This window comes from Neospora caninum, chromosome IV (genome assembly GCF_000208865.1).
Source record: "Neospora caninum Liverpool complete genome, chromosome IV".
NCBI classification, from domain to species: Eukaryota; Apicomplexa; class Conoidasida; order Eucoccidiorida; family Sarcocystidae; genus Neospora; species Neospora caninum.
In genome coordinates, this window is record NC_018389.1 from 1,375,859 (window position 1) to 1,397,749 (window position 21,891).

The 21,891-nt window shown below is 57.4% G+C and overlaps 4 protein-coding genes across 4 annotated transcripts; 2 read left to right on the top strand and 2 right to left on the bottom strand.

Annotated features, from left to right (window-relative positions):
• Window positions 1-807: 807 nt before the first annotated feature.
• On the bottom strand, window positions 808-5,865 carry NCLIV_011220 (protease Do (Precursor), related; the record flags this gene model as incomplete). The annotated part of the gene is made up of 12 exons (XM_003880639.1): window positions 808-852; window positions 1,194-1,277; window positions 1,547-1,659; window positions 1,995-2,081; window positions 2,464-2,543; window positions 2,965-3,040; window positions 3,253-3,370; window positions 3,879-3,961; window positions 4,551-4,637; window positions 4,867-5,080; window positions 5,666-5,700; window positions 5,850-5,865. 12 exons carry the CDS (start codon window positions 5,863-5,865, stop codon window positions 808-810), a joined length of 1,038 nt encoding a protein of 345 aa, XP_003880688.1.
• A 2,815-nt stretch (window positions 5,866-8,680) lies between these two features.
• NCLIV_011230 (conserved hypothetical protein) lies at window positions 8,681-9,604 on the top strand (the record flags this gene model as incomplete). The annotated part of the gene is made up of 1 exon (XM_003880640.1): window positions 8,681-9,604. One exon carries the CDS (start codon window positions 8,681-8,683, stop codon window positions 9,602-9,604), a length of 924 nt encoding a protein of 307 aa, XP_003880689.1.
• Window positions 9,605-10,159: 555 nt separating this feature from the next.
• Window positions 10,160-12,271, top strand: NCLIV_011240 (fkbp-type peptidyl-prolyl cis-trans isomerase FklB, related; the record flags this gene model as incomplete). The annotated part of the gene is made up of 4 exons (XM_003880641.1): window positions 10,160-10,464; window positions 11,016-11,094; window positions 11,542-11,671; window positions 12,015-12,271. 4 exons carry the CDS (start codon window positions 10,160-10,162, stop codon window positions 12,269-12,271), a joined length of 771 nt encoding a protein of 256 aa, XP_003880690.1.
• A 1,323-nt stretch (window positions 12,272-13,594) lies between these two features.
• On the bottom strand, window positions 13,595-21,131 carry NCLIV_011250 (taf5-like RNA polymerase II, p300/CBP-associated factor (PCAF)-associated factor, 65kDa, related; the record flags this gene model as incomplete). The annotated part of the gene is made up of 9 exons (XM_003880642.1): window positions 13,595-13,791; window positions 14,377-14,583; window positions 14,815-15,386; window positions 15,920-16,563; window positions 17,148-17,312; window positions 18,252-18,389; window positions 18,806-19,286; window positions 19,715-19,868; window positions 20,501-21,131. 9 exons carry the CDS (start codon window positions 21,129-21,131, stop codon window positions 13,595-13,597), a joined length of 3,189 nt encoding a protein of 1,062 aa, XP_003880691.1.
• Window positions 21,132-21,891: the final 760 nt, after the last annotated feature.

Consider the following 21,891-nt stretch of genomic DNA (forward strand, 5'->3'; position numbering starts at 1 on the left):
ACATTTTGCAAGGTCATTTGGTAGGTTTCCTCGCTTCGTTTCTACCTTCCGACAGCGTTTGTTAAACGGAAGGTTCTGTAACGAGACGAAGAGCAGGGAAGTCCGGTCGTCGGAAGAGGTTGTAGACTGCTCTTGTGCGCTACACAGTCATGAACAGGTGACGAGAGAGAGGCGCGCAATCTGCATCCGCTGCAATCCAGAGATACTCACTCATGTATGTTTATATATCCATTGAGGTCCAGAACTACTTTTATACGTTTATTTTTATGTGTACAGCCACGCTTGTATGCAGACGCTCCAGGCCGTAACTTGCGCTGCGGCTTCTACCCTGCGTTGACGGCGTTCCCCGCGAGCTAGGCTCCCCGTGCCACCGTATGAAGTGCGCTGTGTCCGTTTCTACATCTGCCGGATGAATGGGGAAGCGTGCACTGCGAGTGGGACGACTGATTTAGAAGATGTCTTGTTTTCTGGTAACGGCTCGCTGGAGACCCTCGCGGGGCACATTGGCCTTCTGCTCCTCACTCGGGTTCACGACGCGTGGGTCTTACACGTCGCCGGAAACCGACGGTTCAACGTTTAGGTTTGAGTTGCGCCGCTTCCTTCTGCCTGCTTCGCACCCGTCGCCACACGAGCTTTTAGCCCCTTTTCCGTTAGGTCCTCTCGCGAGGAATTTGTCTGAGTCTTCCTTGCGGGTTCTTGATTGGGAAACAGAGACGTAGATCGACGGTGTCAAGAACGACGGAGAAGGCCTAGGACAGAAACAGAGACGTGGAACTGCGTGCACTCACTGGCGCCTTGAGAAGGCTTTCACCCGGGTGGCCCCGCCGGACCTGCCGGCGGCGAAAGAATCACCTGCAAAATGGGGACCGCAGAAAGCAAAGAAGAACTTTCCACACCTCAAACTACAAGAATCGACAGCTACGCACATATATGCATGTATATATGCATATGCACGGAGTGATAGGCCATCAGATACGTAGGTTGCCACTCTACTCAAGTCGATGAATCCCGACAGGCGCGTGTAGGCAGACGCCAGGCTGAGCCGTGTATGTGAAAGAAGGGAGGCTGTGGAAACAAAGGCAAACGGTTGCCATCTCGCCTTTAAAAAAGAGAGACCACGCCGACAGGATCGTCGTCAGTCCTGCGGAGAACCCCTTTGAACTCGAAACTCGGAAAACACAACAAGGCCTCACCTTGCACGTGCGCTTTATGTTTGCTCTCAGCACGTCCAACACAACCGCTTCGCCTGGCGCGCGACTCAAAATGAAATCGAAGAGCTAAAGTGAGAAACAAAACGGAGAGAGGGAACACCTGTATTAATATAACAGAGAAAAACCGGGTCTGGTTTCTCGATGTCTGCGACCTCGACTGCCTTCCGTGTAACGGCGAAGTGGCGACCAGTCAGCTGCAAGGTTTCCAGTGGAAACGACAGAGGCGAACCCCGCAAAACACGAGGCAACACCGAGACCCGAGACGCAACTCCTGTGCAGTTCCCCTAATTCCTCGCTCTGAGTTGTGCTCAGATGGTTCGATCCTTCATCCTCACTGCATGTAAGTTGCAAACTGCCGAACCGTCCGCTGCAACGACGACGTCTCGTTTCTGGATGCCCGCCTTCTCAGCAGGACTACCAGGCACAACCGAGTCGACGCGCAGGTGTTCTGAAGAGACTCAGAGAGAACCCAAAAAACGGATCGTTCTTTGCTTCGCTGCGCGCTCTGGTGAGATTCCCTCTCGGGCAGATTCCCCTTCTTTTCTGCCGCCGTCCCCAGCCAAGCGCTTTTCCCGCGTGCCGCGAACCGACACGAGGCTGGTTCCCAGAGCTCGTTCCGGCGCTTTCGCGTTTCCCCTCAGAGCCCCTCCCCTTAGGATCTCGTCTGAACGTTTTCGCCTTCATTGTGCATTCTCTGCGTCTATCCTTGTTCTTCCCGCAGTGTGTCTCCTGCCTCGTCCGTTTTCCCTTCTCCGTCCAACGTTCGCCCTTCCTCTCGCTCACGTTCGCGTGGGGCTATACAAGGCGTGTCCTCGCTGGACGCGAAGGCGGCGACGTCAGCCAGGCTCGCCGGCTGCTGAAACACCAGACCTGGCAAGGCGATCACCCGAGGGAGAGAAAACGCACAACACGTCTCTGCAAAAAGCCGAAACGCCGGCGACATGCCGGCAGGCGTCAACCTGCGTAGGAAGTAAGAACCTGCGCATGCGCGTCTATCCGCCTATCGCCGGCGACCTACAGAAACCCGGATCGAAGCTTTCCTCCTGCACGTTCCCTGAGATACTCACAGGCACGCAGCGTCTCCCTCACGACGTGGAACGGCGACGAGGCCGTCCCTTCAAGTGAAAAACAGAGGACGCGAGAAAGAGAGACAAAGCGCCAGGGAAGCGCGCACACCTGTATCTGAACAAGACATTTGTGTGGAGGCATCAACTTTGGGACAGCAGAGCAACAAAAGTTGGAGAAAGCTTACCTAGCGAGGGTGCCTGGTAGTGTCCTGTTGCGTCCAGTTGATCGCACACCGCGGTGACAAAGTGGATCGGAAGCGCCAACCTGAAAAGGAAACGAACCGATGAGAACCAGAGACGAGAAGCGAAATCGTCGACTCCGGAGCAAACAAACGAAAGGGATGCCCGGACAGCAAGACCGCAGAGATACGGTTGAAAGGCGACGGTGAGTCTCCGTCCAGTTGCTGCGCTTCGCAATCTAAAACCGAAAAGGAATGGCTAGGGACGCGTACCCTTTCTGTCGCCGCCTTCCACCGACCCGCTACTCAAAGCCCCACGAAAACCGTCGAGCGACAGAGGCTGCGGCTCTCGGCCCTCGTCTGCAGTCTATGGCCTCGCTCTTTCTCTGCCGTGCCTTCTCGGTTCCTACCTCCTTTCTTCCCTTGGGCGTCGCTCTCTCTTACCCTGCTTCTTCTCTCCTGTTCCCCTCGGTCTCTGTCTCCCGTCAAGTGATTCTTCTCTCTCACCCGTAGTCTTGGAATTTCTTGACCACCATGCCTACGACTTCTCCACGCATGTTTGCCACGAGAGATCCCGACATGCCTGCAAAGAGCGACACCAGTCGAAGGCGTTCGCTGCCATCGGTCGATGAGACTCGCCTCTTCAGCATCGACAGCATCGAGTCCCTCGCTCCGCCCTCCGTCTTCTCGTGCGAAGCTTCGGGAGCTCTGCCTGTCGCGTCTCGCGTTCGACGCCTCTGTCTTCACCTCGGTTTGCGCCTCTTCCGTCCCTCTCTTTGTCGCGTGGAGACTCACCGGGAAGCGTGATGACGCCGAGTTGGATAAAGCCCACGTTGGTGCCGGCATTCAAGGCGGAAAACGACTGACACGGCTGACTGACGATGCCGCACGCTCCCACAGGTTCGTCCCCGTACTGCGTAGACAGGCAAGAGAAGGCGCACGCGCGCGCACGACATAGGTTTTGTTAGAGAGGGTCCGTCCACAGAATCGGAGAGAGGCGGCAGCAAGATGCAATTCGCAAGACCGACGAGACACGCCCGAGACGCGTGCGCACAGCCGGTGCCGCACACTCGGAAAACAACAAAAAAACCAACAGCAAATGTGGGAGGACAGGCGCAGGAGATCCCGAAGGCCGAGTCGACGAGGCTGTGCCCAAGGGCGCTCTGTTCTTGATATAGGGAACCCTGTTTCCGGCAGCATCGAGAGGCGAGCGGAACGGCAGCGAGGCAGGGTGTAGAGAAGAAAAGGCGAATCTCCTGGCTGCGCAGCGTTTCTCGTCTAGACTTTTATTTTCGACGCTGGACCACATAGCCTAGAAACACAGAGATGAGGAGAGAACGCGAAACCGAGCAACCCCGACACGACAGGACAGCCTGGACCATTGTCGTTTTCCGCCGCGTTTCAGCCTTTTCTTGCCTCACGTAAGTCGTTCCAACCGCCACGACGAATTCACCCAATCGCGGCCGATACGGACTCTCGGTCTTTTCGCCTCGGCGCCGATCACCTGGCGAGAGCACGCCGCGCAAACCACACAGGAGACAAGCACAATGCGAGCGCAGGCACTTTCGCTTTTCTGAGGCGGAAAGGTGGAGCTTTGTTGAGAAGACGAGACGAGAAACATGGCGGAAACAAGTGGACCTACGACTTTGCGCGTATCGGCACAGACCAGGCGCGGAACTGGAGAGAGGCGTCGGCGCCTGAGAAGCCGAACGTGGCTGCCGACTGCGCGGAGAGTCGCGAAGAACCCCACACAGGTCGAGACAGTGCGAGCAGTGTCTCCGCGGTGTGCCACCGGGCGGTTTGTCCCATCGTTGCGCTCCACGCAACGATGGGACAAAAACGGGGAGGAGTGGAGATGCGTTTCGGCTGGGCACGTGTGTCGCCACGTGAAGGACCGCGACCCACGCCGGGTTGGGACCGTGAAGGCCTTGGAGTTGCGCATCCAAGTGCGCTACTGTGCGTGTCATGCCCCTAGGGTAAGTGCACTGCAAGTATGGGTTTCTGTTGAGGGAGAACTCCCAGGAACCTCGTCTCGGTTTTCGGCGTTTGTGTCTGGGCCACACGACGGACGAATCACCAGCACAGCTCCTTACGGACGGGGCTGTGCAGAGAAACCGAGGGGAGGCAGAGAGGCCGGTCGCCGTGCGGGGCGCGGAGGCGCAACACTGCCACGTCGGATCCTGAGAGGCAAAGAGAAAACAATCGAAGAGCACAGAGAGACGAGACACCATGCGTTCGCCTGCCTCATGTGGGGACGCACGCAGAAAGAAGAAAAGGCCGTGAGGAGATAAAGAGGAGAAAAAAAGAGACGGACGGTGTCAGACCGGAGAGGTCGACACGCGTTGCTTCTCGGAAGGCGAGAGGCACGGAAAGAGCGGAAAAACGTTTTGGGCCGCCTCTCAACCTTACGAGTGTCTTTGCCTCTGAAATCGCCCCACAAAAGCTGGCCGTCGTTCATCTTCACCACATACACAACTTCCTCTTCCTTGCCGTCTCCAGGTTTCGGGGGAGGCGAGACATTCGACAAGTGAGGAGCTTCGCGAGGACGAGGCAGCGGCGCAGAGACAGTTTCCGTCCCCGCAACGCTCGCAGCTTCGCTCGAGGAAGACGCATTCGACGAGCGCTGCGAAAGAGGAGAGAACAGACACGGAGAAGGGCTGGGGACTGAAGAGGCCTGGGGAGACGCCGGTGGAGAATCGCGTGAAGTCGGGAGGGACGTGTGTGGCAAGACGGCCGACACGTTGTCAGGCAGCTGGAGATGTGCGTCGTCTCCTTCCTCAGAGGTCTGAAGGAAAGGGAAACAAATCGCAGGTTCGCGCGTCGCAGTTTCTTCTTCCGTTCTCCCGGTGTGTACCGAGACTTCTATTGAAGCTGTTTGCCTGTCGTTTCTCCTTCTTTCCTGAAGGCCAGCGCCAGAACGCATCATTCGAGAAAACGGTCAAGAGACGCAAAAGGCGTCAGAAAAACAAACGAAAGACGCGAGAGCGCTCGCCCGTCCTTCTCTAGGATTCGCACACGAGCGCTGCGTGCGCGAGGCCGGACGACGAGAGGCGCGCAGAAGTCTGGGAAAGCTTCGCCAAAGAAAGACAGTCAAGTGACGAACACCCTCGGGGACAAAGAGAGAAGGAAGGCACCTCCGCTGGGCACTCGATGGGTGCGGTGACGCACACTCGCGAAATTAAAGAAAAAGAGGAAGAGACAGACTCACTTCGTCAAACAGATGCGCTGCCGTGACCACCACGCCTGACAAGAGTCGCAAGGTGGACGAACAAAAAAACTCGAATTTGCGATTGCTCGAAACAATCCTGCTTCTGTGTCAGGTCTTCCACAGGCGTCAACTCTCAACACCGAGCTCTCGAGAGAGACGCCACCCCATACTCTCTCTCGCTCACATCCGTAGACATGCATCCACACACTGACATTTTCCCACACACAGATGTACACAAATATACTCATACAGAAAGACACCTGATATATATATATATATATATATATGCTCACGCCTGTATATATAGAGAAGCCTTCCATCTGTGCAGATATATACTCTTCAGAGGCATCCCTATGTGGACACCTGAATCTGCATGCGTGTGTGCGCACCGGTGTCTCCATACCCACCCAAACACACTGGCATCTATAAAGAAACGTGTACATATCGCAGCACCCAAACATATATATATATATATATATATAATGGATATGTGTGTGTGGCCGTGGGTTTGCTTGTGCTGTTGTTGTGTTGCGATTTTGGCGTACCTTCTGGTTTTAGGACAAACCCCGAGCCTGCATATTGGACGCTCACGACTCGATGCGTCCGGGGCGACGCGGCTCTCTTTGCTTCGATGAAGGCCTTCTCGTTGCGCAGCCGTGAGGTGTCTCTGGAGACGGGGGCGATGCGTGCCCTTCTCACCTGGTAAATTCGCACGACTGCGGGTCGCACCTTGTCTACTACCTCGGCGAGAGTTGCGTCTGGGGAGGGCGAGGGAAGCGAAGAGGGAGACGGAGACAGCAGAGACAGTGGCGAGGAAGAGGAGACGCCGAGGAACCTGCGGGAGATTCCACTGCCTCCTTTCTCCCCGGGGGAGGAGGAACAAGACGAGGGGGGAGGCGGGCGAGGAGAGGACGAAGTAACGGACGATGGGAAAGAGGGGAAGGAAGACCAAGCATGTGCGCCGCAAGAGAAAGAGTAAGTAGACGAAGCAGACAAACGGGGCGGTGAAGACGAGTGAGCGAGAGGAGAGGAAGACGAAGAGAGAGAAAAAGAAGTATTACGGAGAGACGCATCTGTGCCGCGGTAAAGCACACTCGACGCTCTGTATCCCGAGGAGGCTCTTTTGCTTTCTTCTTCTTGGCCCTGCGGTTTTAACCAAGGTAAAGCACTAAGGAGGACCATCCCCGGCACGGAGGCTGTGGCTGAACGCCCGGTTCGCCCTCGCTTTCCGTGTCCTTCCTTTTCGCTGTGTCTGTCTTTCGCCGAACAGAGACAGGGCGACGTGGCTTCTCTGCAAGGAGACACCGGAAGACGACGGGGTCGTGGAGCCCTAAAGAACAGCCGCGCCCGTGCGCGGCTCGCGAGGCACTCGCGCATGCTGGAATGGTTTGAAAGTTTCCTTCTTAAGATGACTGCGCGATCACTTTCCCTCTTGGCCCGCCACGGTGTTTCTTTGTCTCCTTTTTCGCCTGCTGCCTCCGAGTCGCGCGAGGAGACAGTCGAACAGAGCGGCCGCGTCGAGACTCCTCGAGGCCAGAAAGAGGTTGGAAAAAGGAGAAAAGAAAAGAGGGGTCAAGCGGCAACGAAAACGCGAGAGCAAGTGGAAGGAAAGCGGCTGAAGAAAGAGCAAGCGGGTATTCAGAGGAAAAAGAATAGAGCCGGGAAAAGGGGGAGGGAGGCGGGAGAGGAGAAAAAAAAACAGAAGACGAAAAAGGGAGAGAGGGCGCCGGGATGGACGAAAAGTCTTTCTCTCGCCCAAGGCGAGAGCCGTTTTACTTTTCCCCCGTCATTGGCAGATGCTCAGAAAAACGCATATTCGCGCCTTCCACGCTGTTTTCTGTTCGGGGCGCGTGTGTCTTGCGCATCTTTTCTTCCGCGTTGGCAGGGAGGCTCCGGTGTCTTCTCATGCCTCGTTCTCCCGGCCGTTTTCCGGGCCGTGCGGTCCTCTGTTCTTCCTTCTCGCACCTTTTCCGTGACTGGAGACGGCGGTGCAAAAAGTGCGACTGAGAGATCAAAGCATCGAGTCTCCAGGCGAACACGCAGGAGCACGAGAAGTCACTCGTTTCTCTTCTCTTTCCTCGCCTGTGGCCCCACGCGTCTGCCCACCCTTCCGCCACCGTACAGCGCCGCGCCAGCATCAACAGAAAAAAGAAATCTAGAGAGAGATCAAGAGAGAGAGCAAGAGAGAGATCAAGAGAGAGAACAAGAGGGGGAACAACGGTGTGCAGCTCGTAGCTAGAAAGGTTCAGGATTATTGTCTTGTTTCCAAAAGACAACAACGATTTTTTTCATGTTTCAGCCGGCGATTTTAAATTGGGGGCTTGGCGCCTGCTGGTCGTCCTTCTGTCGCCCCTCCTCCTTGGTGGAATCCGATCGGACCGTTCGGATTTCAGCGAGAGAAAGTCCAGTGGCCCCAGACGCAGTAGAGGAGGAAGAGAAAAGAGGGGACAGCAGCGAGGCAGAGAGAGAGGTAGAGAGACAGGTAGAGAGAGAAGACTGCAGAGGTGAAGAAAGAGACTGGAAAAGGAAGGAAACGCGTAGGAGACAAACAAAGGTGCAAAGACGGCCGGAAAAACGAGGGTCGAGGCTCCGGCCTGTGACGCCGGGAGGAGAAAACAAAGGAAAGGCCGCTGTAGCTTTTTTGAAAGCCGAGAAAAGGGAGGGACCGTTGGCGGCTTGTCCCTCCAAAGAAACGGCGCCCTTCGAGTCCCAAAGAGAGGAAGGAAAGACGCTTTCTCCTTCTCTGCCGCCAGCTGTTCGGGCAAGACCTCTGGGTTAAACGGCGTCTCCTCAGCCCTCAGCATTGCAACGGCTTCAACGTCCGTTTTGAGGGAAACGCACAACTCAGATACAAGAAAGAAAACCCCCCAGTCGTCTTCCATTCTTCCTCCTCTCTCTTGTCTCCGTTTCCACCCTTTTCTATTTGCTCCTCTTTGTGCTGTTCTCTTCCTGTTCCGCATTTCCTGTTCCGGTTTCCCCTCTCCGCGTTTGGCCTATCCTTCGCAGCCAGTCGCCATGGCGTCTTCTCCGTGCGTGTCTCCTCCCTTCTCTCCTTCTCTTCGCTTCCTTCCTCCTGTCTTTCTCGTCGCCCTACCTCGCTTCTGTATCGTTGCCTGTCTGCTCGCAGCCACCGGGCTCTCTCGCGCGCAGTCCTCTTGTGCGTTTCTGGCGCCGTCACTTCCCGCTGCGCTCTCTCCTTTGTTTCTTTCCGGCGTCTTTCCAACTCTCCTCCGGGCTGGGGCAGTCTTTGAAGAATATGCAGAGCTGGACGAGACAGGGGAGCAAAGCCACCATCGTCGGAAACGCATCGACCCTTCGCTTCCCCACTTCGAGGCCCGGTCGGCGGTGTCTGTGGGGGCCGACGGAGGCAAGTCGCTTTTCTCCTGGGACTCCTACCACTCGCGGGTGCTCACCTGCGAAGCCTGCCAGTGTCTGTCGCGTCTCGTGCTCGAGCGGCTGAACGGAAACGAAGAAGGATCGCACACGGAGACAGGCAGCGAGGACGGCGCCAGGACGGGGACAGAGAGCGAGGGAGGAAAGGGGGGGAAACCGGAACAGGGAGAAGGAGAAAGACAGACTGCGCAGAACAGGAAGGAAGGCACGGACGAATCACCGAGAAGAGAAAGACAAAGCGAAGCGGCCGCAGGCAAAGAATCTGGACCAGCAAGCGAGCGGGAAAGAAGAGAAAGCGCAAAAAACCACAGAGGAGGCGGAGCTGAGGCAGGAGACCGCAACTCGACAGAAGTGAGAAAAGAGAGGACAAGAACGACACCAGAAGAGAAAGGAAAGCAGAGAAAGAAAAGCGACGACGCATTGAACGGGCTATCGCAATCGACGAGGCCTTGGAGCCGCACAACCTTTGCTCGTTTGGCTACTGGAAACCGTATGCAGGTGAGACAGAGAGAAACGGAGACGCAAGGAAAGAGAAACGAAGACTGAAAAGGCTGAGAAGAAGCAGTGCGAGGCATGGGAAACTGAGGAGGGTTCAGGAACGAAGCGAGTGCAAAAGGGCTGGGCAAATAAGGAAGAAATCGTGGGCTAAAAACGCACACGCAACAGGCCGACAGGGAGGGAAGCAGACAGAAATGCGGGCGCGGGAGCCCCTAAAGGTGACGAGGAAGGGACGGAGAGAGGACCAGAAAGAGGAAGCGTTTCGAGCAAAACGGGCGTTTCTTGTCCTTCCAGTAGGGCGGCGAGACATTCTTGATACCCACAGGAACGGGTTCATGTTCCTGGTTGTCGCGTCTCGTCTTCTCGGTCTCTTTTTTTCAGACCGGAGATGTCCAGCCAGTCGGCTTACGGGGAACTGAGTTGGTCCAGGCTGTCGCTCTCGCAGCTCGCTTCTTGCTCCGGCTCTGTTTCTTGATACTCCCCCTGGAATGGCAAGCCAGGTGTCGCGGGGCGGTTTCGTCGCCCCGCCTGCTTCACCCGTGATTTTCTTGTTCTCTCGGTCTCTGTCTGTTAGACAAAACGGAGGACTTGACTGTGCGTGAAATGCAGTCCGCCTGCCGCGTGCTCCTCGCGTCGGAGTCGGAGAGAGTCGCCTCCTTTTTAGAGGCGCATCCGGAGGCGACGCCGCGCTCGCTTTCGGAATTTTTGTGTCTACCGCATCACTGCGCCGCGCTCTGGGGAGAAGACGATCTGCCAGAGAAGCGGGAAACCCAAGCAGACCGGAACCTGCGGCTCGGCCGCGCGTTTCTCCAGTGGAACCGCGAACAGCCAGGAATCATCGAGACCGACTCTGGGCTCCAGTTCCGGATTCTGAAGCCGAATCGCGATCACCGCGCGAGACACCCCAAGTAAAAGCAGAAAGCCGCAGCGCCCAAGGCGGCAAAACATCGTTGCTTCTCAGCCGCATGCAGCGTCCTCTACCTTTTGGCGAGTTCTTTAAACTTTCCCGAAGAGTTCAATACAGTGTCGATTGAGCTACGCTTTGCCGCACGCCTCCCTCCTCCCGGCAAAAAATCGCGTAACGACAAACGCTCGGCCTCTCCACCAGATTTGAGGGGTTCCCACGGGGCGCATAGAGTGGTGGTCACAACGCCAGGCAGTTAGAGGCTCGACGGAGAGAGCGACGAAAGCACACATATCGCATTTCTCACCTAAAGTAAACTGGGCCCTCTGTGGAGGAGGAAGGACGGGACGGGGGAGTCGGTCCTAACTCGGCTCCCCTCTGCTTCATCTGGGCCAGGTCTTTGCATTCAAATGATGTTCTGTGTCTGATGCTCGAGCTTTCCTTTCTGTCTTCTCTCGAGACGTCGCGCGCCTGTTCGCTGCTTTCTTCTTCTACGCATGGGTTTCAGGTGTCTCCACCTTATTTAAGTATCTTTTGTGGTGTCTTTCTCTCCAGAAGTGAACGCGATTTGATCCACATGCACTACCTCGGGAAGCGCCTGAATGGCGAGACGTTTCAAAACACTTTCCGTCGAGTGAGTCTCGCCTACCTTTTCGTTTTCGCTCCTTTCGCGGTTTTTCATCCGCTGTGTTTCTCCTCGATCTCTGCCTCCCTCTCCCGCTGTTGCTCTTCTCGCTTCCTCTGTCCCGTCCTGTGTCCGGCGACTGCCCCCATTTTCTGCTTGGCGTGTGGAACGTAAGGGTGCCGCGTTTTTTTAGCGTCGATATTTCCTCCTCTCTTCTTCTTCTCCTCATGTGTGCATTCTCTTAGCGTCTCTGTGGCATGGACCTGGGAAGGCCTGCTCTTTCCGTAGAGGCGCGCGCCTCGGGTTGGTGGATGTCTCTCGCCTTGTGTCTCCGTTTCAAAGTGGGGAAGAGTTCACGTCCGTCGCTTCGGTGCTTCGGCTGCGCGCAGCTCCGATGCGCGAGACTGTGTGTGTGCCGCTCTGTTTGGGGTTTCGCGCATTCCTCCGCTTGTCCAGGGTCATGCCGCCGTGGTGGAACTCGGCAAGCTCGTCCCGGGATGGCAGGAAGCTCTGAAAATCCTCAAAACTGGCGAAGAAATGCACGCCTACCTTCCGGCGGAGATCGCCTTTGGCGAGCTCGGGTTAGGTGAGTGCCTACACAGGGCGTTCTGTTCGCCGCCCAGAGCGTCTGTCGGACACCACGAAGAAGCCAAGACGTGCGTCTATAGCAACATGCGATATGCATCACGAAGAGGCCTGATTGCCTGTTTCACCTGTTGCCTTCTTTTCGGCTTTCCCGGTGAAAGAAGTCTGTGCGATATCGGCACTTCCCGCCGTTCCTCGGCGGCGACGCGTGTGTCTCCAGAGCACCGCACAGACCGCTCTTTTTCGCGTTTTCGGGTGAACGTGCAACGACTCTGCTCCGACCCTCCGAGTGAAGCTGTGTTTGTCGCGGGGCGCCCGTTTTTGTTTCTTTTTTGGTCTCTTAGAGGGAAAGATCGGACCCAACGAGGTATTGCTCCTGCACATTCGCTTGGAGTACGTCGAATTCCACGAACACATCCCGCCCCACTACGGGTCTGTGGTGCCGTCGCCGCGGCCAGAGTTCATTGAGAAAAAGAAACGGGAAGGCCGGGAAAAGTCCAACCAGAAACAAAAGGCGACGGGAGCGGCAGACGCGAACGGGACTGACGAGGAAAACGAAGGCGCCGCACGGGCTCCGGAGAGAAGACACACTGAGCTTTGAAGACAATGAACGAGGCGTCAGGAGGCGCGGCGCTAGGCAGAGAACCGTAGACAGGGACGCGACGGAACGTTACCGGGCGCAAGACAGAAGAAAGGAGAATATGGATTGCTCGCCAAGGTGGCCTGTTCCCTGATCGAAACATGAAGAGACGAAACGAGCGCCCCAGGTTTTCCCCACCCTCGAACGCGTTGCGGGGCCGTGTGTGTGAAGCCTCTGTTCGTTGAACTGAATCGTGCAACATAAACCTGCGAATTATTTGAATTGCATGCCGTGGGAAACTGCGACGCGCCTTGCGGAGAGGGCAAGAACCGTGACAAAGAGTGTCGCTTGGAGGCGCGAACGGCATGCGCAGCTTACCAGATATTTGTCACCTCTTGCGAACTCAGATCTCAATCAGCAACGCCTCGACAATGAAGCATGTATACGATACAATACGGAGAGGCGCTGTGCATATTCGCGTCGAGATATCGCACGGCAGCCGACCCTGTAGAGTCTCGCCTGCTACCACGCTCTCACCAAGAGAGCATTTGAAGGGGACGGACATGTGAAAAAGTCTGTCTCTACCTCATCGCGGGTATCACCGGGGACGCAAACGGCTGCACGCATGCCTTGCTCTGCCAAAAGAACGAACCCGTCACAGTTCGGCTTCTCGCTGTACACCGCGGGTTCCCTCCGTGCCGTAGAGGGTCCAGTCTCGGTGTCTCAACAGATCCCCGCTTATGTTACGAGTTACGCATGCAGAGCATTTGTTTGCTTGGCTTCCACAGAGAAAACGTCTGCGTTCCACAGTGTTTCGTGCTGCAGCACCTGCCTCTCAGTTCTCGCTCTGTCTCTGCCTCGCCACACACATAAATGCTCTCCTTTTCTTCGATAACCCTTTGCGGCTCACTCTGTGTACGCCTGTCTCCGACGGCTGAGAGGCGAGGAAAGAGTACCTGATCGAGCAACACTACAGAGCAAAAAGCTGCCAGCCGCGAGGCGACTTTCGGGTGTCTTGGCGAGAGAGGCCCGCGCCGGTTGCGAAAGAAAAAGGCCAAGAGAGCTTAACTCAACGGGGGAGACAGCTGGAGACCAGACAGGAGACGAAGAAACCAGAAGCCCTACAAAAGTCGAGCAACTGTGACAGAGAAAGGACAAATTAGGCCGGTCCGCGAGAAACAGCAAGATCCTAAAACGCCCACACGACAGCCCCACCGACACAGACCGGAGGATAGGCAGCGTTTAAGAGGAACGCACGGAATCTCAGAACACGTAGCACCCGCCTCCAGAGGGAAGAAACCTCCAGGTTTTCTTGCACCCTATTGCTTGAGAAAGCGCAGGATACTACAGGAAATCTTCTTCGCTGCAGAGCGTGGAGAATCCCAGACACAGAAGCAGGTTTTCAGGAGTGAAGAGACACGAGCGGAAAGCCACGTGCGCGGCCCCGTACGTCTCGGCCAGAGACAACGAGGGGAGATGGCCAGCAAACAATCCCGGCTTCTGACGGGTGGTCCCGTCACCGTCTGGAGTTGGGAGGGCGCCTGAGAAGAAGAAAAATCACACAAGCCGATTAAGAAAATGGACCACATCCCGGCGGAAGAGCGATTACGCTACAGGGAAAACACGCACGATTCCATCGGGAGAAGAGGGCGAAACGAAAAAGGCACGTGGCGACCAAGTGGCGAACGTTTCGTCTGTAGAGGTAGCAGCGAAAAAGAGGAAACGCGTGGGACGCACAGATACCTGAGAGTCCGACGAGGACAGCGAATATTTTTGTCTTATTCTGCCACAGAGGGACACGACGGACGAATTCGCAAACCCCCGAAGGAAAAAGACGGCCGACCGTCGGCTCCACTCTGGAGACGAAACCGCAACACAAAGTGGAGGCGTCTGCGAAGCTGCCAGATAAACAATCGAGGCCAGTCATTTGCTCCGTTTGCTTAGGCTCCTGGATAGCCTTGAAATCGCGATCCTCGTATAAGGTCGACGACCTATGACTGAAGTCAGAAACATCTGTTTCTTCTCATTTTGCCCTGTTTTCGGTCTCGAACCAAGCGTGCAGAAAAACGCCCTCCTGCGCCTTGAAACCCGCCTTCGTTCACTTTCAGTGTTTCTCGCTCCCTTACCCGTGCTCGTATCCCAGAGAGCGACAGTGCCGTCGATAGCAGCGGAGGCGAGGAGCGACGAGCCGTGACAGAAAGAGAGACCGGCGATTCGAGAATGAAGCGAAGAAAAGGCAGAACTTTCTTCTCGCCGCTGCATCGTCGGGATCGATCCGAATGCGAGAGGACGCCCCGAAGGAATGTCAAAGACGCAAATCCCTCCGGCAGAATCTGCACACGCGGAAAACGCGGGAGGCCAGCGGAAACGAAACTCAAAAGAAAACACCTCGGGACACGCCGCGCGAGCTCCAGCGCACCCGGGGCACGGCGCGGCAAGAAGAGGACGGCACATGTCAAGAACGCGAAGGCGACAGCCGACGCACACTCGACGAGCACACTCGACGCGGCGCTGTCGAAACTCTAGATTGAGACATTTGTCGCTTCGGCGTCGCGGCGCCTCACCTCCCACGGCTGCCAGGCGTCCATTCGGGGACATGGCGAGAGTTGTGACGCGTCCTGTGCGTCGTCGATCGCGCCTTCGTCTGTCGTCTTCGTCGTGGGTTCCGTACGCGCCGAGGCCCCGTTTCCCAAGCAGACGCAAATGCTTCGTTTCCGGCCTCTTGACCTCTTCGTGTATCCTCTTTTTCCGCAGCAGCAGCGCGTCGTGCTTCTCGAGCTTTCGGTCGCTGCCCCGCCTCTCGCGCCTCTCCCGCCTCTCGCGCTCGTCTTCGCGCCCGCGGGTCTCGTCCCTGTCTCCGTCCCTTTCGTCCTCGTTCTCTCTCCTCCGCGCCTCGCCGTCCACAGACGGGAGGAGGAGCGGCGCCCACGCCCGCGCCAGCTGCGCCGAACGCAGGTCAAAGAGCCGCACCGAGTTATCGGAGGCAGCCGTCAGAAGCAGAGAGGAATTCGGGTGAAAGGCAACGTGGAAAACGTCCGTCGCAGAGGCCGAGTGCTGCAAGAGACGAACCGGAAAAGAACGCGAAGTGCACCACAAGCGTGCGCAGTTGTCGCTCGAACCGGAGGCGAAGTAGTGCCTGCATGCGCGCAGAACGCAGCGGAGACAGCCAGCAATGACGGACTTGAGCGTCCTCGCGAAAACGATGAAACGCACCGCAGGAAAGAGCAGACGCGAAAAGCGAGCAGTGGGAACAGCCGAGCCACCCATCGAGTAGACCGGGAAACGGGGGCTTTTTTGAGGGGTGACACGCGGATGGTCTGTCTCTGAGAAAAAACGCCAAAGACCGCACCGTTCCTCGTCGCCCTTCGTTTTGCGAGTAACCTTTTCCTCTTTTGTGGGCTCCATCGTGTAACACCTTTTGAGTTCCTCGTCCTTCCTGGTTTTCTTCGCGAGCTCTGTGAGCTCTGTCTCCCCCATTTTTCTTCCTTTACGCTCGCTTCTCCCTTCTCGCGCCCCTGCCGTCTCGCGTCTCGCGTGCTGAGCCTCTGTTCTGCCTCGCGTTCTGTTCCGTGTCTCAATCCCTGCTCCTGTGTCTCCGTTTTCCCACGGTTCTTCCCGCTAGTCTAAATCCCGGCCGCGTCTTCTCTCCCGCTCGCTTTTCCGCCTCACCCGTAGGGCCCCACGTCGAGGGACCAGACTGCGGCGAGGGCGCCGCGGTAGACGCAGAGAGGCGAAACGACGTTGGAGCGGCCGCCGGAGATGTTTCCCGCCTCGTGGCGCTCGTCGCTGAGTCTCTCGCCGTCCGGCGAATCCCGCCCTGCACCAGCTTCTTCTGCCTCGCCCTGCGCCTTCAGCTTCTTTTCCTCGCCGTCCAGCGCTCCCGCCTCGTCCTCAACGAGCGAGGAGGCCCGCGAGGAGAAGGGGTACGACTGCCAAAGCCGAATCACCCCATCGGTCCCTCCTGAGAGCAGAATGCGGTCGTCGATCTCGCCAAACGCGAGGGCGAGGACGCGCCCGTCCGTGCCGACGAGGCGCGAAACACCTTCTTCTCCCTCTGCGTCTTCGCCCCACTCCAACGCGAGTGGCGGCGCCGAAGCGGCTGCGTCCTTTTTGCGGCGCCGGAGCTCGCTCTTTGCGTTCGGGGCCTTCGCCCCCACAGCGTCTTCCTCCTCGCTCTCCGAAGACGTCCGGTCTTCGTCGTCGGCGCCGGGTGGTCCGGCAGGAAACGAAGAGAGAGGACGGCCTTCTTGCGCCTGCTGCTGCATGCGCAGAAGCCATTTGCGTCTCTGACGCTCGCGCCGCGCCTTCGTGACCTGCGGAGAATGGGGACAAGGACAAAGCAGACACCCTGCCGAAACCGCCAAGCGAGACGCCCACCCCACAGGGAGCGGACGAGAACGTACCAGATGTGGGGTGGCGAAGAAGGGACAAAGGAGACAAGACGAGAGGTGAGCAGGGCGACGAAGGCGAGACGAAGCGCGAGAACAGGCATCGGAGCCCCCAAGCGCAGATCCTGACTCTCCTCGCCTGCTTCTCTTCTTCCTCGGCGAGGCGTTATCTGTTCGTCTCTGCTGCGCTTTCCGTTTCGCGCGTTAAATGACCGTTCGAGCTCGTCCCCTCCGCCTGTTGCCTCCTGCGCATGTTGGCTTGTTCGTCGCTGCGTCTTCCGTCTCCGGGGCTGCAAGACTTCAGCGGCTGAGGCGCGCCGCGACTCGCCTTCGGAAGACTGGGGCGTTTTCAAGCGCGCCTGTCCCTCTTGCGCCGCTGCTTGTCCGTGTTTCGCTTCCCGTTACCCGCCCGGGCTTCTCTTCCTGATCCCTTCTCTCTGCTGGATTCCCTCGAGCTCTTCCCTCTTCTCTTTGCTGAGATGCTGTGTCCGTCTTCTCCGGCCACTTACTTGATACTGTTGCAGATCCCAGAGGCGGATCTCGCCTTCTCCTCCGACCGCGATCAGTTTGCATGTGCTCGGGCTGACGGCGCAGCACGAACTTTCGCACGAGGAGTTTAAAACTGTCATGCACGCGATCGATGGCCACTGACCTGCAGCCGCCGACAAGGGCGCCTGGGAAAACGCAGAAAACTCCCAAAAAGAACGCGGTCAAAAATGCCCGAAAGAGGGGGGACGCAAGGCAGAGAGGGCGACAAACAAGGACACGCGAAACCGTCGCACATGCATGCAGACCAACCCAGTCACCCGGAGGAACGCGTCGAGGGGAACTCCAGAAGACTCCCTGAGACCAGGAGACCAGACCTGCGAGGCCCATCCCTCTGTCACGCAGCAGCAAGGCCTAGAAAGACGCTCTTCGCTCGAGACGAGAGAGAGGCAGAGCCGCGGGGCAAGCGCCTGGTGCTTCCTTAGAAACAGAGGCAACTTGCGCGGCAGGCTTAACTCTAAAACGCTGCGAGGTCTTTGGCCGTTCGCCTGCTGGCTTGGCGCAAACACTCCCGCACCGAAAAAGGTGCTCAGGGTCTCCCCGTCGGGCCACCTCGATCCTCAACTTCAACGATAATTCCACTTAAAAACGTTTCCGATAAACGACATGCGACCAGTTGGACCCACCTTCACGTCTGAGAATTGCTCGACAAGGAATTCCTTTTGCCTCGGGACAGGCGTAATCGACCGGTGGTTCGTTAGTGTTTATGTCACCAACGCGCGTCAAGGAAATAGCACTAAAACGGCGAAACGTATTTGGTTGACATACCAACACAGAACATTAAGCTGCACTACGTTCAAACTTTACACTGGAAACGTTTTACTGTTAATTTACTGCAGACCATGGGAGCGAAGATAATCACTATCCACCTCCGTTCAGGCAAATCAAAAGCGTTTCCCTGGTGGTCTTTATGAACCGGGATTCGTTCACCTAGCCACCACGATCCGGTTGCTAGGGAACAACTTCCGCGGAAGGTTTCTTGAGTCACAGAATTCATCCTCGCGTCTATGGACGGCCAGGTGTCTGCCTGTCGTGAACGGTTCGACACGAACAGAAGTGGAACTCACTCTTCTTTCCGTTTGCTGTTTCAAAAGGCGTTTGTAGAGGAGAAACGAATCCTTTGACGGCTCGGGAAGCGGTAGCAGACTGTTGGGCTCCGCGAGATCCGATTCCCGAAGGTTCTCCCCGCCGAGCAGCCGCACGCGCTGCAGAGACAGAGGCAGGGGGGGACCGCGGCAGACGGCGCTCGAGGAAAAACAGAAAACGAACAGAGGCGAGAGGCCAAGGAGCGAGAACGAAAGATCCCAAACGCGATGGACGGCGACGACGCAGACCACAGGTGCTATGTGATGTCGCTGTTTATTCGATTTGAGTTGTGCAGCTCTGGACCGCGCATCCTGTGTCCTGAGACAATATCGACTTGTAATGTGGTAACACTGCATGGTCTAGCTGAAAACCCGTTTTCTCGCTCGTCGCGCATGTCATGCCCCTGGCGCTACCGCCCTCTGGGGACTGCGCTTCGCACACCGTTCGCCCTGTCGCGTCGAGCTCCTTTGCGTGTGTGTGTGCTCCCGCTGTCTCCGTCGCTCCTCCTGCTGCACTGCCGTCGCGCGCCTCTCACCTTGGTCCTCTCGCCGCCTGGTCCGACGACGGTTGTTTCTTCCCTGAAAAACTGCCGCGGCAGGCCCCAAGTCACAGGCGGCAGGTCGGCCTCTGCGGACAGGCGCTCGTCTTCGCGCTTCTCGCCTCTGTCTCGCTCAGTTTCGCCGAGCTGGGGCGAGGTGAAGGTCGGGCGAGCGTCGAAGAAGGCCAAGTCGCTTGCGCGCTGCGCCGCCGCCTTTTCCTGCGCCGCGGGCTCTGGTGTCTCTTCGCGCTTGCGCAGGCCGGCGGGGAGCGACGACAGCGGGTGCGCCTGTGGGGCGGTCGGGGCGGGGGCCGAGAGCGACTGAGAGAGTGGCGCCAGCAGGCCTGGGTAAACCACGCCGCGAAGGTGAGGCGCATGCGGAGGCGGCGGAAGCAGCCGACTGGCCGCCTGAATCATCACTTCCAGCAACAGACAGCGCGTGTCGACGAGCCAGGTGCGCAGGACAAAGTAGGCGCGCCTGCAGAGACAGACGGAGAAAAGAGACGCCAGGACGGAGACTCGGGAAGGGAGCAAACGTGCACGGAAGCTGCGGGGGAACACGAGCGGACGCAGTCGACACGGACGGTCCACGGAAGCTCTGGACGACGATACAGTGGTTCCTCGGAGCGGGGAGAGACGGAGTGAAGAAAGGCAGAAATCATCACGCAAGAGGACGCCGGAAACATAGGGGAGAGTGAGGCCAGTGCCCGACGGATAGGCGACAAACCTCGCCGAGTCATGCGAGATGCACAAACGGCCGGACCTCAAGAAGATCGAAAACGGAAAACAAATGCACGCACGCGCGCAGGCCGGTGAAAGTCAGGGCGAGAGAGCAGACGCAGACGAAAAACAAAAGAGACAGGAGCGGAAAGAAGCTGGACGAGACAGAGGGAAACAAGACCTTACTCAGAGATGTACAGCGGATGGCGTTCGTCGGAAGCGAAGTAGGGAATCAGAGACAACTGAAGAGGGTGCACAGGCTCGGCGTCCTCGATTTGTTTCAACAAAGGCCCATGCTTTCCGGCGTGGAGTAGGGAGAATCGCCGCAAGAGCTGGCGAGCTGGAAACCACAGGCGCACTCGAGTCACAAATTGTCGACAACATTCCCTATTTTCAAAGCTCCATTGTCTAGTTTACAATACGTACAGCTGAATATGAAAAACGAAAAAAAGCCGGACGGCGAGAAAAAACCTATGGTCCTGAATAGGACTCCAATTACGAGATACCGACAACACAACAAACCACTTGCGTTCCTTCCTGAGCAACGCTCCCGCCTCGAGGAGCTCAACAAATGGGATAAAAGCGTTGACTGCCTTCTCCAAGGTGTTCCGTGACGGACCGAAATCGTCGCACCCTGAAGCCAGTTTTCATCAGCACGTGTAAAGGCGAGGTCAACGGTGGAACACGAACAAGAAAAGCGTGTCACCTGGTTCTTTGCATTGCCTCTGCGCGAGTCCTGGCCAGTTTCTCTCCGCGACCGGGCTCGGCTCACGCTCGGCACAATGTGCGCACGACCAGTTAACTTCTTGTTCTGCCGGTTCCGGAGACATCTCGCCGAACCGGGACAGATGTGGATCTTGCACACCGTTTTCTGGAGTGTACATACGCGTTGGACGACTGGTCCCGCTACCGCGCCTCCCCTCTGGCGTTTGCGTCTTTTTCTCGTCTTTGATTCCCCGCGGGCTTTCTTACCTTGGTAGGCATCGATGCTTAGGAGCTTCCGGAACATGTGGAGAAGGACCGCGAAGGCGACGTCCATGAGTTCTTCTCGGCAGTCCTCGAAGAGGCTCAAAATCCAAACGCAGAAGCGGCTGTAGATTCTCTCGTAGACGTCGAAAGACAGCAGCGAAGTGCCTCCAGGCAACGCGAGCCGAGGGCCCGCTTGACTCGCGCTCAGGCCTCCCAAAGTCCCGAGCGCTCCCATGGCTGCCGCCTCCGCAGACGCGCGCTGAGGCACAGATGCCTGAAGCTGTTCATGCTGCGGAGTTACTGAAGAAGACGGAGAAGGCGCACCGGTGGACGAGGCGATTGCTTTTTGGAGCGAGTCGAGCATGCGTGAATCGACATGGTACTTTTCTTGCAGAAGCTGGAAAATCTCCGCCAGTTTGTTGGGACTGGAGGCTGCGGCGGGGAGTGTGGCAGGCGCCGCACCTTCTCCGCGTGGGTCCGGAGGGACAGCAGGCAGAGGGGAGAAGGAAGGGAGAGTCTGTGGGGCGTCTCCGAAGGACGACGCGGAAGAACAGGGCGGCGACTCTCCCAGGGCCATGGTCTCTCGGGGATGCTGCGCACCGGGAGGGAAGGAGACAGGGCGTTCATCCGCCATGCTTTCCCGGAGGCTGCCGGGAGGCCGCGAGCGTCCGTTTCCAATCCGCGGGGCCGAGAAGGACGAGAAAAAGGGGCAACACAGAGAGGAGAGGAGACAGAGCGGAAAGACGCGCGAGAAGAATCGGGCGGCGACGCCACAAGGGGAGGCGATGTCGCGCGCAGAGGTGCCGCACACACCAGAGGGAAAGCGACGGCGAGAGGAGTGCGAAATCCAGAGCCTCACTTGTCGGTCCAGGCCCAGACGGCCCTCTACGAAAGCAGAAGGGAAGGACTGCGGCCAGCTGGCGAATCGCAGCAAGCCTTCAGAGAAGAACGAAAAGTTTCTGCCGGTTCTCTCGGGTGCATGCAGATATGCGGTCTCGCTGCGGAAAACGGATCCGCCATTCGAGAGAAAGACGCACCTGGGACCGCCAGAGAAAACACGGAAAGAAGACGGATACAGGGAAACACATGGGAAGAAAAGAAATTGGGAAACCACGGAGATCGGAGTGCGCATGCAACCTCGAATTTCTGTCTAGCTCGGGCGGGCGAGTCGTGACGCAGGCAGGCGAAAACGAGCGAGCAACGATATCAGCCACGTTTGGGAAGCGACACGACGATAGCTTACTTTTCTTTTTCCTAGGTGGAGAACTAACGACACACACACGAGGCATATACAGATACACTCGCGAGGAAATACTCAATACACTCCGTGTCCCTCTCTCAGTCGATGTTTCTCCTTCTCTCCTGTTTTCCCTTTTCCAGTCCCGTCTCTCCCT